At 50.8% G+C, this 16,509-nt stretch overlaps 1 protein-coding gene across 1 annotated transcript in view; it reads right to left on the reverse strand.

Moving 5' to 3' along the window:
- Positions 1–16,189, reverse strand: part of LOC144127805 (organic cation transporter protein-like) — a gene marked incomplete at its 5' end in the record, with an annotated part of 54,060 nt that extends 37,871 nt beyond the window's left edge. Inside the window, 2 exons of the mRNA XM_077660741.1 lie at positions 3,832–3,935; positions 15,677–16,189. Coding sequence (XP_077516867.1) covers positions 3,832–3,935; positions 15,677–16,189 — 617 coding nt within the window. The remainder of the gene's footprint in view (positions 1–3,831; positions 3,936–15,676) is intronic.
- Positions 16,190–16,509: the final 320 nt, after the last annotated feature.

A 16,509-nucleotide genomic window follows, 5' to 3' on the forward strand; every position in this document is an offset into this window, starting at 1 on the left:
GAAACAACTGCAGGTCAAGGTACTGAAGTTGGCCTTCATCAGGCAGCTCTTTTGTCAATTCAAATTCTCCTAAGTTTTCAGAAAATATATTGAAAAGTGCCTCTACGTCCTTGCCTGGGTCCTGATCAGACGTTTTGTAGACGATGATGAAGTCGTCGACAAAACGAAAAACCCTTATTACTTTGGTGTTGAGCAACGCTTCTTTTAGCCGACGATCCGCCTTTGCAAGCAGGAGATCGCTGAGTAGAGGTGCGACACAGGAGCCGATGCACACGCCCTGCCTCTGTACGAACAGTTCATTATTGTAGGCGGATTATTGAAGGTGAGTGATGGGCTTCGTATACGCTGGCTTACAACACGTATGTTGAGGCGCTCAAAGACGCTAAAAAGAGCTGCCACTAACATCTACTGCCCTCTATGCTAACCACGAATGTGCAAAAACTCTGGCGTGTCATTAATCCTTCCACCGATTATAGCATCGCCTTATCTGACTTATCAGGTGACCCCAGTCCTTGCGCCATTTGCGCCACAATTCTTGACCGCGCATTCACTCACAATTTAACAGCCATGTGTGATCTACATATACGTACAACTCACGACTTCAACTATGCTTTGATGCCACCTATAGCTGTTGCTACTCCTGGTATCATTAGGCTTATTAATGGACTCAGTGTTGATTCCGCTCTGGGTTATGACTGCATGAACCCAAAGTTCTTAAAAATCACTTCAGCTTATTCTTCCATTATAATAACTAAACTTTTCCAGCAATCACTTCACTAATCAACGCTGCGTACTGAGTGTAAACTCGGAAAGGTGGTTCCAGTCTACAAATCCGGCAGCAAAGCATCCCGTAGTAATTATTCTCCCATACCCCTTGCCAGCACTTGGTGCAAAATGCTTGAACATATAGTATTCACTAACTTTGTTGACTTCCATGAATCAAACTAATTTTTTACGTCAGCACAACATGTTTTTTCGAAAATCTGACTCTTGCGAAACATAGTTAATGTCGTTTACACATGCATTGCATCTTATTCTAGACCTGTCACAACTATCTGACTGTATATTTTTAGATTTTCAAAGGCTTTCGACAAGGCATGTCACAAACCATTACTTCAAAAACTAAAGTGAATATTGACTGTACCTTATTGAAATGGATTGAATGTTTTCTAATTAATCGCTCACAATTTGTTTTTGCTAACAGTTATATTTTCAGTTTTACCGAGGTGTCTTCCGGTGTTCCACAAGGTTCAGTTCTTGGACCCATACTCTTTCTAATTGACATTAATGATCTCCCATCTCTTGTCAACTCTCATGTTCACCTATTCGCTGATGATTACGCCATTTTTAGAGAAAGAACCAACGCTAAAGACATTACATTACTTCAATCAGGCATCAACGCAATAAGGAATTGGTGCGAAGATTGGTTAAGGCAGCTAAATATTGACAAATGCAAAGTCATGCGTGTATCCAGGAAAACTTCCGCCCCGCCTCACTACTACATCGATAAAAATTCGTTGGAATCAGTCTCGTCACATCAATACCTCGGCGTTCACATTACTTCTAATCTTAACTGGTCTCCTCATGCCGAGAACATCATTAAAAATGCTAATCTCATGCTAGGCTACCTACGTCGCAACTTTTTAAATGTTGCTTCGAATTTGAAACTATTGCTTTATAAAACACCAATACATCCAAGCTCGAGTATGCAACACCTGTATGGAACCCTGCTATGACAGCTTAATTAATGATCTTGATATGGAGCAAATTAACTCTGTACGTTTCATCCTTTCTAACTGCAACCGCACAGCGAGTATAACTGCTATGAACTCGAATCTCTGCCTCCCAACACTGACATCGCGTAGAAAACTGTTTCACTTCGCCCTGTTCCACAAGCTGTATCATCATCCCGCTGTACTTGATCACCTCATCCCCCAGCCAATTTATGTATCCCGCCAAATTGATCATAATCACAAAGTCGGGATTTTGTCATGCAACACGAAATGCTTCTCGCAGCCATTCCTGCTGCGAACCTCACGTGACTGGAACCACCTTCTTGCAGAAGTTGCTGGCATTGTAAATTATGAACAGTTCCACGTAGCGCTAGCTAACATTGTATATTTAGATGATATACCGCATTCATGTAACTAACTGTATTTCTCTGTGTTCTTTGTATATTTACTACTCCCGCTCTGAAATTCCACAGCATGACGGGTAATGTAAATAAATAAATAAATAAATAAATAAATAAATAAATATATAAATAAATAAATAAAATAATTCGGGAAGAGTGGGGCAAACAGCGCCCCAAATTCGCAAATCATTGTTTTAATTATTCGGAATTTTCAAAAACTAAAATTACAGGATTATTTACTACTGACTTGGCGTTGCACTCAGTTAATATCAAGACGCTAGCTTAAGCGGAACGCATTTAAATTTTATGATACTGCAAAGTTCAAAGCGTCGTAGCTTGCCCAAACCATGGGGCGCACATTCTTTGTCAGCCTATCCGCATGGTAAACACTGCATCCAGACAAAAGCGGGCACCGTTTTGTTCCGTGGCGCGCTATAGAGACAAGACTATTCTGCAGCCAGGCTTTCGTGTATGCCCTGTTTGTCAATACTTTTGAATTTACTGTCTTATTCGCAGCTGTTCTTGCCGTTTCCGCTTCACTGCTGTTGCTCTTTCGCTGCATTCCTATCGAATGTGCATAAGATTTGGTTCGATTCGTATTACGTGAACACGATATTTTGCACGAGATTGTAAGCCGCACCGAACAGAACTTGCTGCATTGTCAGAAAGTGTTGTGCAAGAAACCTTTCTTGCTACCCTGAAAGAATGTGAACATTAGGATACAAAGCAGCTCTGTGCAGCTGCTGTCCTTCATATTCCCCAGCTGTTTTACTGTTTCGTGGAGGGCGTCTTAAAGGACACCTAACACTTAATGTCACGAGCGCAGCTTGATGCTTGCCAGAACTTTCTTCTCGTCTTCTTAGCGTCAAACTGCAATAAGTGTTTTTCTTCTGCAAGTTGTCCCAGAGAGCGATAAAACAATACAAAGCTTCTAGGCAAGCAATGAGATCATTATCGATAGTTTAGGCCATGCAGAGCACCGGCATGTAGCTTTTTGTTCCATGTGCAGCCTGCTGCTAAAATAATTCACTCCGAAGAACACGAGACGCAAGCATTCTTAAACTTTGCGTAACATAAGACCTATAATAAATTGTAACAATTATATACGGAAGTAAGTCTAGGACGCTTGGTCGGCTGAGCTACTCAGCAGTGAAAAATGTGGTGTCCACAAATTCGCGGCTTTTTGACCGCTTCCTTGTTCTTCAAGGCTCCCGTCGCAATTTTTTTCTTTCTTGGAAAAGACCAATCTTGTCAGACTGAAGTGCAATAATAGAGAACATGTGACTTATTATGCGAGCGAAATATTTGATTCTGTCGCCTATTAAAAAGCTAGGTGGCGCCAAGTGCTAAAAATGTCGCGTTTTGCCCCAGTTTTTCCTGCGTTGAATTCTGCCCCAGCTGCGCAATCGCCATCGCGCGAACATGCAGTGGGTTACCGTGACGATGCGCCAGAACCAAGGACCTTACGCGACCCGCGGCTGAACCCCATCCGTCAAACCGTCTCGATGCTTGCACTTGGATTTCTTCGTAACGTCTTGAAAGACGGAAAACGCACAAGCATAGACGCGTGGGGGTGCCAATAATGCATTTTGAAGTGGCTTTCGTGCTATGGCGAACTAGAAACGGGCATGGCTCTTTGAGCGGCAGCGCGCAGGCCAACCGCTTGGTCGCTGTCACAGCGCGAGGGCGGGACTTACCGATCCGACATTTCACCGAAGAGGAGCACTCCGACGAGGGCACCCGCCATGACGACGCTCTGCGCGACGGATCGGTGATAGCTGCGGCCACACACCAGGTTCCACTGCGACACGCAGATGTTCAGTTTGGAGACACACTCAGCATGTTACAATAGTAGCAGTTTACGCAGCTCAAGCCTCATTTTCCAACTTCCTAGGAGAAACTGAAAATTTTATGAAATCAACACACAAAACACTGTGCGAGGTTGTTCAGAAGATTATACAATTCCGAAAAGCCTCTCACATTTTTACATATACGACGCTTCTCAGCAGTGCCATGACGCACATCATGTAGGCTGTGTTTCTGTATCTCTTATGTTTCTGTGTCTCCTATGTGGTTGTCCGGTTCACCACCGGCACATCGGATTAGGCAACACATATTGGTTAGTCATTTAAATTCTCTTCAAAGAGACACGCATTGGTCAAGTGCAAGAATAAAAAGAAACTAACAGCAGAACAGTAAGAATAAAGCCGCTTAGTTACGCAAAGAAATAAACACCACCCGCCTCTGTCCACGTGTTATAGTCACAGCTTATCAACAGTTATTAAAGGAATCATACAAATGACTGAAAAGGGTGCTAAAACTTTCTTCTACGCTGCTTCGAATCGCCATGCCGAAGAGAGCTGAAAAATAGAAATCTACCGGTGATATTGATACGTGGCGGCTAGAAGCAGCAGTAGAAAGAGCAGAGGTAACCTGCTACGCAAGGAACCGATGGCTTGGAGTAGACTCTCAGCACACAAGCGCGCACCTCAGCGTCGTCTTCGTTACCAACCACTTCGTCGTCCTCCCAGCGTCCGTAGCATGACCCCCCCCTCGCGGCAAAAGAACCGTCCCGGTGCGCACTACACATGCCATCTAGACGGCGAGTTGTAAGGTTTGAGGCGGGACACATAGACGATGTCGGTGCGGGGTGCAGCGGCCGGAGATGGCGGATGTAGCGGGGTGATCTCGTACGTCACCGCGGTCACCGGACGTACGACCCGATAAGGGCCTGTATATCGGGGGAGCAGTTTTTCACAAAGGCCCACACGGCGGGAAGGGATCCAGAGTAACACAAGGGAGCCAGGAGAGTAGGTGACTTCACGACGGCGACAGTCATGACGTCGTTTCTGATTGACTTGGGAGGCCGACAGCCGCTGGCGGGCGACAAGACGGGCAGCGTCGGCGCGAGCGATGGCGTCCCGAGCGTAAGGACTCGTGGAGGCGGTGGCGGGCAGTACACTGTCGAAGGGCAGCAAAGGATCGCGGCCAAAGAGAAGGTAAAAAGGGGAGAAACCGGCTGTATCGGGACGCGTAGAATTGTAGGCGAATGTAACAAATGGGGGGCTAATATCCCAGTCGCGGTGATGGTCGGAGACGTACATGGAAATCATGTAGGTGAGGGTATGGTTCAGACGCTCAGTGAGGCCGTTCGTCTGCGGATGGTAGGCCGTGGCGAATTGATGACGGACGGAGCAGGAGCGGAGGAGTTCGGCGGCCACTTTGGAAAGAAAGCAGCGACCGCGATCGGTGAGCAGGTGACGGGGAGCACCGTGGTGGAGTATGACGTCGTGCAGGAGAAAGTCAGCGACATCAGTTGCGCAGCTGGTTGGGATCGCTCGAGTAATAGCGTAGCGCGTGGAGTAGTCTGTCGCGACCGCGATCCATTTGTTTCCCATAGCAGACACCGGAAAAGGGCCGAGCAGGTCGAGGCCGACACGAAAAAACGGGTCTACGGGGATGGGAATCGGCTGAAGGTGCCCGGGAGGGAGAACCGAGGGCGTCTTCCGCCGTTGGCACAGTTCGCAAGCGGCCACATAACGGCGGACAGAAGGGTATAGACCGGGCCAAAAGAAGCGGCGGCGCACGCTGTCGTAGGTGCGGGAGACTCCAAGATGACCGGCCGTGGGAACGTCATGAAGCTGTTCAAGGACGCTGCTGCGCAGGTGTTGAGGGACCACGAGCAAGAGGTCAGCGCCGTCAGGCCGCATATTGCGCCGGTAGAGGACGTTCTCATGGAGCACAAATGGGGCGAGGGACGCATCACAGCGGTTGGCAGTGAGGCGGTCGATGAGGGAACGTAGCGACGAATCCAAGCGCTGTTCTTGCCCAATGTTGCGGAAGGCCGAGATGGATAAGACGCAGGCGTCAGCCTCGCATTCGTTGGAGGAAGGCGGATCGACAGGGTAACGGGACAAGCAATCCGCGTCCTGGTGCAAGCGGCCGGACTTGTGGACGACACAAAATGTGTACTCTTGAAGGCGAAGAGCCCAGCGCCCCAGCCGGCCAGTAGGGTCTTTGAGCGAAGAAAGCCAGCATAAGGCGTGGTGATCCGTGATAAAAGAGAAAGGGTGCCCAAACAAGTAAGGGTGGAATTTTGCAATAGCCCAAACCAGAGCGAGGCATTCCCGCTCGGTGATAGGATAGTTGCGCTCTGACACAGAAAGTAGACGGCTGGCGTACGCAATAACGCGAAGCTTGTTGCGTTGCCGCTGAGCAAGTAGGGCACCAATTCCATGGCCGCTCGCATCGGTCCGAAGTTCCGTAGGGGCTGAAGGATCAAAGTGCGCCAACACAGGTGGAGCAGTGAGGCCACTGATAAGGGCTCTGAAGGCGTCAGCTTGGGGGGGTCCCCAAGAGTACGGGATGTCCTTCTTGAGGAGCGTGGTAAGAGGTCGGGCTATTTCCGCAAAGTTCTGGATGAACCGGCGGAAATAGGAACATAGGCCGAGAAAGCTGCGCACATCACCGGAGGAGAGCGGAGTAGGAAATGAACGCACGGCGCGGACTTTGTCGGGGTCGGGTTGGATCCCAGCAGAATCGACCAAGTCGCCAAAGACCTTGAGCTGACGGCGGCCGAAGGTACATTTCTTTGAGTTCAGCTGAAGACCAGCGCGGCGGAAGACGGCAAGGATGGCTGAAAGGCGATGCAGGTGGCTTTGGAATGTGGACGAAAAAACAATTACGCCATCTAAGTAGGAGAGGCATGTCGTCCACTTAAAACCGCGCAGGAGGGAGTCCATCATGCGCTCGAAGGTCGCAGGGGCATTGCACAGGCCGAAAGGCATGACTTTAAACTGGTACAGGCCGTCCGGGGTGACAAAGGCGGTTTTCTCCCGATCGCGTTCATCGACAGCGATCTGCCAGTACCCTGAGCGAAGATCGATGGAGGAAAAGTAACTGGCGCCGTGCAAGCAGTCGCGAGCGTCGTCAATTCGGGGCAAAGGGTAGACGTCTTTCTTTGTGACGGCATTCAGATGGCGGTAATCAACGCAGAATCGCCAGGTTTGATCTTTCTTTTTAACAAGCACGACAGGGGACGCCCAAGGACTACTCGGAGGCTCGATGATGTTGCGGGCCAGCATCTTGTCCACCTCTGCCTGAATAACACGGCGCTCTGCGAGGGAGACCCTATAGGGCCGTCCGTGAATAGGGCGGGCTTCGCCGGTGTCAATGTGGTGGGCGACAACAGAGGTTTGACCCAAGGGACGGTCCCAAAGTAAAAAATATCACTGTAGGAGGACAAATGGCTGTGAAGAGAGGTAGAATCAGCAGAGGGCAGATCGGCCGCGATCATCCGGGAAATAGAGTCCTCACGGAAGGGTTGCGATGTAGGGACATTGGAGACGGCAGTCGTTGGGTCAGGAGCCAGGACAGAAACTGTGCAATCGGTCAATGGGGACAGATCAGCAAGGGAAATGCCGGTCGGAAGTACCTGAGAGGACAGGCTGAAGTTGAGGACAGGGAGGCAGGTGCAGTTGTTGGTGATGTGGACAATGGTGTGGGGAAAGAGGACATTACGATTCAGAATCACAGCGGTGATAGGGCAGGCGACGTAGTCTCCATCAGGGACGGGAGTAGAAGGCGACAGAGGGATGTAGACAGCAGTTTGTGGCGGGAGACGAGCAAACTCGGTGGATTGAAGGCGAGGTGAGCTGGTGGAGTCGTCATTACACAGGGGCAGATCCAATCGAAGAAGGCTTGAGGAACAGTCAATAAGAGCTGAATGGGCGGTTAAAAAGTCAAGGCCAAGGATTATGTCCTGAGGGCACCGGGTCAGGACGGTGAACAGAACGGGTATATGACGCCCGGCAATGCTGACTCTCGCAGTGCACATTCCAATCACGGCAGCGGGGCTGCCATCGGCGACGCGAACCGTGGACATGGCGGCAGGCGTTAAAACTTTCTTCAGACGGCGGCACAAACAAGAGCTCAGGACAGACACTTGGCCGCCAGTATCAATGAGGGAAAGGACCGGGACACCATCCCCGAGAACATTCAAGAGATTACGTTGGGCAGCGGGGGTCGAGAGGATTTTCAGGCCGGGTCAATGATGCAGCGTCACCTCCGGGGGCTGCATCGGCTAGTTTTCCGAGAAATGGCGGGAGGTCGAAGGAGAAGGGCTGCGGCGTGTGGGAGGAGAACGGGAGCGGCGGCCTAATGGGGAAGGTGAGCGGCTGGACCCACGAGCGTGCGGAGCGGGCTCGTCAGGGAGCGGATCGGGTCGTGGTGTGAAGCGGTGCGGGCCGTAGTCGTTGCGGCGGTCGACGAAGTAGTAGGGGCGAGGTGGCGGGGACCAACGGCTGCGGCAGTGACGGGAGATGTGTCCGACGCGAGAGCAGGTAAAACAGATCGGCCTGTCATCAGAGGTACGCCATTCAGCAGGATTGCGATATCGGTACCGAGGCGAGAAGCTGCGACTGTAAGTGGCAGCTGCGATCACTGGAGGGTCCGGGCTGGCATGAGCGTTGTCCACGACGCGAGGAGAAGGGACGGCCAAGTTCGCAACCTCCTGGCGAACAACGGCTTGGATGAGGGCCAAGGTGTTGTCCGGCAGTGGCAAGGAAGAAACAGCGGGCGTCATCGCCTCCAGTTCGCGGCGCACGATCCGGGTTAAGTTAGCCGGGTCAGAAGGCTGCCGCAATGTTGGCAGATCTTCACAGGAGGAGCTAACAGCAGTGTTCGGCAGCCGGTCAAAACGGTGAGAAATGCGCCGGTGTTTGGCTTGCTCGAAACGGCGGCACACCTCAAGAACAGAAGCGACCGTGGAAGTCTTTGCATAGAAGCAGATTAAAGGCATCGTCGGCAATGCCTTTCAGTATGTGGCCAACTCGATCTGCTTCGGACATGTCTTTATCAACTTTACGGCACAAGACGAGGACGTCTTGTATGTAGGCTATGTATGGCTCGGAGGAAGTTTGGGCGTGGGTCGCGAGTGCCTTCTTGGCGGCGATTTGGCGGCCGATGGGTTTTCCGAAGAGGTCACGGAGCTTCTGCTTACATATGTCTCATGAGGTCAAGTCATCTTCGTGGCCGGTCAGGTAAAATATCACATTAGCGAGCATAAGCGTTGGATCCCACCTGTTGTGCGTGCTGACGCGTTCGTAAAGGGCCAGCCAGTCGTCCACATCAACGTCGTCTGTGCCGCAGAACGTGCCCGGTTCGCGGTGGTGGGCGACGAGGACCGCTGGCGGTGTTGACGGAGAGGGAGACGGCTCGGACTCGGTAGACATGTTGGCGAGACGGCGGCCACGACGGAGAGCCAGCTTGAGGTCGGGGATCGAATTTAGCAACCTCCACCAAATGATACGTGGCGGCTAGAAGCAGCAGTAGAAAGAGCAGAGGTAACCTGGTACGCAAGGAACCGATGGCTTGGAGTAGACTCTCAGCACACAAGCGCGCACCTCAGCGTCGTCTTCGTTACCAACCACTTCGTCGTCCTCCCAGCGTCCGTAGCAATATGTTTGAGCGTATCAGGTTGGCAATATATCAACAACCAATTATGCTGCCCTCTCCACCTATTCTTGAACCTAAAAATAGTATTATATGTCGGTTCCCACCTCCATACCTGGAAATTCTACTCTATACGGCGGAAGTCCCGCGTCAGCCGAGTGTCAGTAAGCCTGTAGACGAGAGAAGAGTACGATGCGAAACAGGTTGCCGAACGTTAAAGCTGATGCGCCTGCAGACATTTGCGCGGAAGCAAACGTAATCGTAAATGTACACCGCGAAGCACTGGTGGCCGTCGCGCACGGCACAGCCTAGCCTGCGGGAGATGCTGGGTCTTCCTCGTGCAGATAATAAACAAAATCGTCGAGCTGTAATGCGAGAATATATTTTTCCTTTTTGTGCGATTTAATAGTACATGCACACGATACTTTGAAGAATTATACCCCACTAAATGCCATAATTGTTATAACTAGACGGTTACAGCGGTACCGTCACAATTTTGACTTACCTATTCCACTAGATGCTCAGTGAATGGGGTTGTAATTATGTTTGGAGAATAATTATTTTTCTCGATTTATGCTTTGCTTTTCTTTTTCAGGGTCGACAGAGGATAACAAAACATCAACATCAACAAACATCAACCCGACCTCAAGCTCACAATCTGAGGCTGTGATGAGGCTTAGTGAGTCGCCAGTAGCCTCTGGAAAAGTAAGGCAAGGGCGACTGTGGAAAACACGACCTCAACTAATCAGGTTGAGGCTGAGTGAGGTCGCCAAATTTTTTTTGAGGTCAAAGTGAGGTCGAGGTATTTGACGTCAAATGCCCTAATTTGGTGGTGATAAAACCGCAAGCAAGGACAGTAGCACATCACTTCGGTTGGGCGGAGGCTTATTTTTCTGAACTATCGGTTTGGCTACGAGAAAACCGTGAACGTAGCCGAGAGGGAACGTTGTGCTCGGAACGCTGCACGTGTGCGGGAGGCCAGAGCCCACAGACGTGTAGCGGGTGGAACATAGGTATACAGAAAGCAGTCGTGATGCGTCCCACGCACATGCCGTACTGCACGAACCGCCAGTGTGTTCCCGCGCATTTCTGACACCACAGAGCAGTCAGTCTAGCCGTCCCATGACATAAATATACATGATCGACGTAATCTTAAGCGCCATTGTGTTAATCATTACGCCATCCAGCTCGCGGTCATCGTCCGTCGGGCCCTTGCAGTTAGAGGGCGCTCATTTTTAGCGACGCTTCTGCGCTGCCATGCTTCACCACTCTATCTGCCTTCAGGTGATGTTACTTCGATTCGCGGTGTAACTTAATTTTCTGGTCTTTATGAAACTCCATTGATATCGGTCGTCCTACCTTTTTCTGCCTTAGCCATGCCACTCACGTGCCGAAAATTCGGCGTCGACTGGCGTGAGGGCCGATGCATAATCTGCTCTATGTTATAGTCAGTTCATGTTCTTTGCCTTGTCGCAAACAGCCTGCGTGATTTTTGTTTTCTCTCATCACTTTTTGGACGCGGAAACTACACGCGAATTTTTTACGTGACCCGAATAGTGCCCCGACAGAAACAGGCACGCACTTGCAAAGAAACCAGAGTTTGTTCTTAAACTTCCCTTTCAAATATTTCTGCCATCTCCAAGTAGTAACATTCTGCGCAATGATGCAGACGTTTTAGCACACAAGCCTCCTTAAGTTTCTGAACTACCTTTTTTGGTACATAATATGAGTTCCGTCCGCATTACGCAAGAACAGTTCTCCTGTGCAACCATCAAAAGCCAGTCTAGGCTCTATTGCAATATGTACTCAACGAAGAGCTCCAGAAAAGGAGGAAGAACTTCCTCATACATATCATGCGACATCCCGCATGATATGCGGGATGTCGCAGTGTCACCACTCCGCGCACTTTTTCATGCGCTCCCAGACACCCTTAGAGCGTGCGGGGGTGGCCGTCTCGGTCACAAAGGAGATGCACTCGACTCAGCTTGGCAAGCTCAGCCGGAGACCAGATACCAAGTGACAAGGGGGTTGGTCGTTTGGTGCCCAGCTTTCGCTGGTCGCAAGCCTGAGAATGGGTCGGAGCCAAAGGTTCACTAAACAAAACAAAGTTTACACAGCAGAGACGACACAGAGGATTTCACAATCACTCGTACGAGCACATACAAAGTGATTTATAAATACAATGCAACTCATGCAAAGTAACAATCGAGAGAGATGACAAGTTAACAGAACCTTTGCACCAAAAGCGCACTAACACAGAGACAAACCAACAAAACACAATTTGTTCACCGTGCGCTGCGACAGTCCGACTACCTGAGGAGCACGACGGGGCCGATCCGCAGACTGGCGCACGTTGCCTCGCTGGTCGGTGGCTGGGCTCTGGTGTCCTCCCGGGAGTCGAGCGGGCGCGCTTCTCAGAAGCTTAAACGGCGACTCGGGCTCACAGACAGCGGTTGAAGCCCCTCATCTATAGGCGCGGTCTGCGTCTGTTCGTTCTTCGCGCCAAGGCAGGCGCGCAAATACGCGCAGTATCAACTGCACTAGCTCCTTCTCCTTCTCGCGCCGGGCGCGCGACCCCATTGGTTGAGAGTGGAAACCGCCTTCCGGAAGATTCTGGGGCCTTCTCGCGATGCGTAGCCACCGGCGGGAGAGCGAAGGGTAGAGGGTTTCACTTTAGCGCGGCCATGGTTACCCCCTCTCCATCGACAATGACTAGAAACTACTAGGATGTTCTAGAAAAATCGATGGCGCGCGCGGCCATGTTTCCTTTGGCGCCGCGTCGGCGAGCTTGGTGTAAAGGGCAGCAGCGCAAGCAAAGTTACGTGCTCTCCGCTATTCCTTCCCCACTGTTTTTTGTTTTATTTTACCACGCGCGGGCGCCATTGCTTACATGCAGCGCCGATTTTTCGAATATGCGCCAAATTTTGTGACACTGCCCCTTCCTTTATTAATATTGTGCAACAATATAATAATAATAATAATTGGTTTTTGGGGAAAGGAAATGGCGCAGTATCTGTCTCATATATCGTTGGACACCTGAACCGCGCCGTAAGGGAAGGGATAAAGGATGGAGTGAAAGAAGAAAGGAAGAAGAGGTGGCATAGCGGAGGCTCCGGAATAATTTCGACCGCCTGGGGAAACAATATTCACAAAACACAAAACTCGTGCGAACATTCTTGCGCTCACAAACCTAATGGGGAATGCCAAAATACACACAGCAATACAATGATGTCTACGCGCACACAACACTTGACAATTGGCAAAATTCAATACAAAACGCCACACGGCAATACATTAACAAAAAACAAAAAGGGAGCATTAAAGTCCGAGGTATGCTTGCGCCTATACTCCCAGATTCAGCCTACAGAGTGGGCACGGAACAGGACTGTTTCCCTCAAGTTTTCGGTCGCGCTTTTGATTTTCTTTCGCACGCGACTCTGGCCGTTCCTCCTGTCTCGAGCTCTGCTCTTTCGCGTTTTACGGAGGCTTCTCTTCCGAACGCGGTTCTTACACCGCTTTCTACTCCTACTCCTCTGTGTGTTTCTGCTCGGATTTCGAACCCTTCCTCTTTTCCCGCGGCTAGCGCGTCTGTTGCGAACAGATTTTATGGCGGTTCGGTCATGACGGCTCCACTTTTCTTGTGCTTCTTCTCGGCTTGCGCTATTCTGTTTGCGCGAACGTTTCCACACTGAGTCCTTTCTGAAAGATGGGCTCGTTCATTTCAGCATCTTTTTCACTTTGCCGCGATGCTCGTGCAGCTTGCTTGCACCCGATTCAGCTGTCTTCAGCTTGGTTCTCTTTTGCCCTGGTTTCTTCCTGACCTTCTTCCGAGGTCTGTCTTGTTCGACTGCAGCTGTGTCGGTTTGCACGATTCGTTTCTCTTTCTATTTACTTTCTTCCAAGAGATTCTACGGGGCACGCACACCTCATTTTCACTTGCATAATCCGAGGTGGGGTCTCGCGATGAAGCTACTGGTTAGGCTCCTTTAAGTTCTTTGAGCATTGAACTTTCTTCCAGTGTTCCTCTCTTGAGCTCGTCAATTTCAGATCACTGGTGCTTCATTCCTTACACTCTACGTTCGCCTTTCTCACAGGCAAAATTTTCATGACAATCCCCATCGGGAAAGGCCTCCTCGCTGCTCGAGGATTCACTCGGAACAGATTCCGGTTCTTCACAGAGGGTGCTCTCCTCAGCTGCAAGTGCTTCGGAGCTTTCGTACTCTTTGATATTTGACCAATATGCATCATGCTTGCGACTGCAACAATCAGCCGTGCAGCACTCTGACTTCTCGGTGAAGCTCCTGCTTTCTTCCTCAACTTAAAGCGCATTCCTTAAGGTCCCCTCTGACTGAGGTGTCAGGTTGGCCGGCTCCTCACTGGCTACTGCATTGGTGGCAGCTTCCCTTTCACTTCCCTGAGGAAGCGACACTCCGGTCTGATCCTCACTCTCTTCAATCTTAGTTTTAGGAACTCGCTGTTCCACAACCACACTCTCACTAGTGGAGCTAGTTGCAACCTCTTCCGTGGTTGCCAACAAATCAGACTCCTTAGTCTTCCACCCGGCCTCTCCGGGGGTAAGCTCCACTGGCTGCCTGACGTTGTTCAAACGCCGAACTTCAGCAAGCTTCTTAGCAAGGATTGCATATTCTCTGTGAAATCATTTTTCTCTTTCTTCTCGTTGTGTTTGTATCTCTTTCTCAGCGGTTCCTCTGGCGCGCTGTCTTTCTCTCTCTCTTTCTTTCGAACCTCTTTCCATTTCTGGTCCACCAGCTGAACAAGTTCACCTCCCTTCTGACCTTTCTGAATGCCTACCTCAGCTATCTCCTTGAGATTCATTCTGAGCTTGAACTCTTCAGATGCAGCACATGTCTTCTGCTCTGTGAACCTCTCCAACCGCTTCAGCGCGGCACCTCAAAATATCCCTCTGCTGCTAAACACTCCTTTACGGCCTCTTCATAAACTCCTTCTGACTCTCCGTTCTCTGTGCTTACAAAGCATGAAACGTACTCTCGCGGGCGCCAGAATATGTCACCACTTCGCGCACTTTTGGGTGCGCTCGCGGACACCTTTGGAGCGTGTGGGGGTAGCGGACTCGGTCACAAAGGAAATGCTCTCGACTCAGCGTGGCAAGCGCAGCCTGAGAACAGCTATCAAGTGACAAGGCGGTTGGTCTATTGGTTTCCAGTGTTCGCCGGTCGTAAGCCAGAGAATGGATTGGAGCCAAAGGTTCACAAACAAAACAGTTTATACAGCGAAGAGGTGATGCAGAGGATTTCACACTCACTCGTATGAGCACAAGCACAGTGATTTACAAATACAATGCAACTCGTGCAATGTAACAGTAGAGAGAGATTACAATTCAACAGAATCTTTGCATCTATAGTGCCCTAACAGAGAAAGAGGCAAACAAACAAAACACAATTTGTTCACCGGGCACTGCGACAGTCCGACGACCTGAGGTGCACGACGGGGCCGATCCGCAGACTGGCGCTCGCTGCCTCGCTGGTCCGTGGCTGGGCGGTGGTGTTCTCCCAGGAGTCGAGCGGCCGCGCTTCTCGGAAGCGTAAACGGCGGCTCGGCTCACAGACAGCGGCTGAAGGCCCTCATTTGTAGGCGCGGTCCGCGTCTGTTCTTCGCGCCAAGGCAGGCGCGCACATACGCGCAGTATCAACTGCACAAGCTGCTTCTCCTTCTCGCGCCGGGCGCGCGACCCCATTAGCAGAGCGCGGAAACTGCCTTCCGGAAGATTCTGAGGCCTTCTCGAGATGCGAAGCCGTCGGCGCGAGAGCGAAGTGTGGAGGGTGTCACTTTAGCATGGACAAGGTTACCCCTCTCAGTCGACAATAAGTAGGAACAACTCGGACGTTCTAGAGAGATCGACGGCGCGCGCGGCCATGTTTCCTTTGGCGCCGCGTCGGCGAGCTGGGTGGATAGGGCAGCAGTACAGGCAAAGTTCCACGCTCTCCGGGGTTCTTTCCCCGCTGTTTTTTTTTGTTCTATTTTACCGCGCGCGGGCGCGATTGCTTATGCGCAGCGCCGTTTTTTCGAATATGTGCCGAATTTTGTGACATGCAGACGACGATGGCTCACCTCGTTAACAATTGTGCTCTGGTAGACGGACGTGTCGTACTCCCAGCGATTGCATAGAAGTGTCTGGTTTCTGTCCACTGTCCAGGAACCATTGGCGTCCTCAAACACCCGGTACAGGTGGCATTTGGAAAACCTGTTGGCGAACTCGGGTACGGCCCACGACTTCCATTCGTCTGCGCTCATGTTGATGATGCTGGAGGGAGCGCCTTCGGGCCGAGCGCACCAATGGTCCATGTCTGGAGCCACGATGGGCGTCATCATGTTGGTCCAGGCAGTGGGGAAGGCTCGCAGAACCACCAGAAATACCGTGAGGACGTGGTACAGGCCAAAGCCTCCCAGTACATCAAGGATGTCCATGGCTGATCGCAGCACTTGTTCCCGCTGCCGCTCTGCAAGAGGAAAGAGAATTGCCCAGATGTACAGGGCGTATGAATAATTAATCTGATATAGTTTTATGCAGGGGCGAAATCCAGAGAACCTGCCGGGTTCAAAGCTTCGCCAGTGATACGTTGCTCAGTGGGGACAGCGAAGTTCTACTTACGGTCAAAACCCTTAGCAATTTGTTTTTTTCTTGTATTTGCCGTCCGCGGCCTTCTCGCCGGGGACCCACCAGCAACTCGCCTAACTTTACATTCTCAAAATCTGTTTCCTCGCACATAAACACTTTAGAACATCCTGGAGCAGGTAAACTGGGATGCGGCTCCGTGGAAGCGGCCGAATATAATCGCGATACTTCCTCTCGATGTTGCACCGTTCACTAGAGAGGAACCAATCATATCCCAACACTGACGTCACTGCAGTGTCGCGAGCAGAGGGACAAGTGTGCGGCCTGG

Source organism: Amblyomma americanum, chromosome 1 (genome assembly GCF_052857255.1).
Source record: "Amblyomma americanum isolate KBUSLIRL-KWMA chromosome 1, ASM5285725v1, whole genome shotgun sequence".
NCBI classification, from domain to species: domain Eukaryota; kingdom Metazoa; phylum Arthropoda; class Arachnida; order Ixodida; family Ixodidae; genus Amblyomma; species Amblyomma americanum.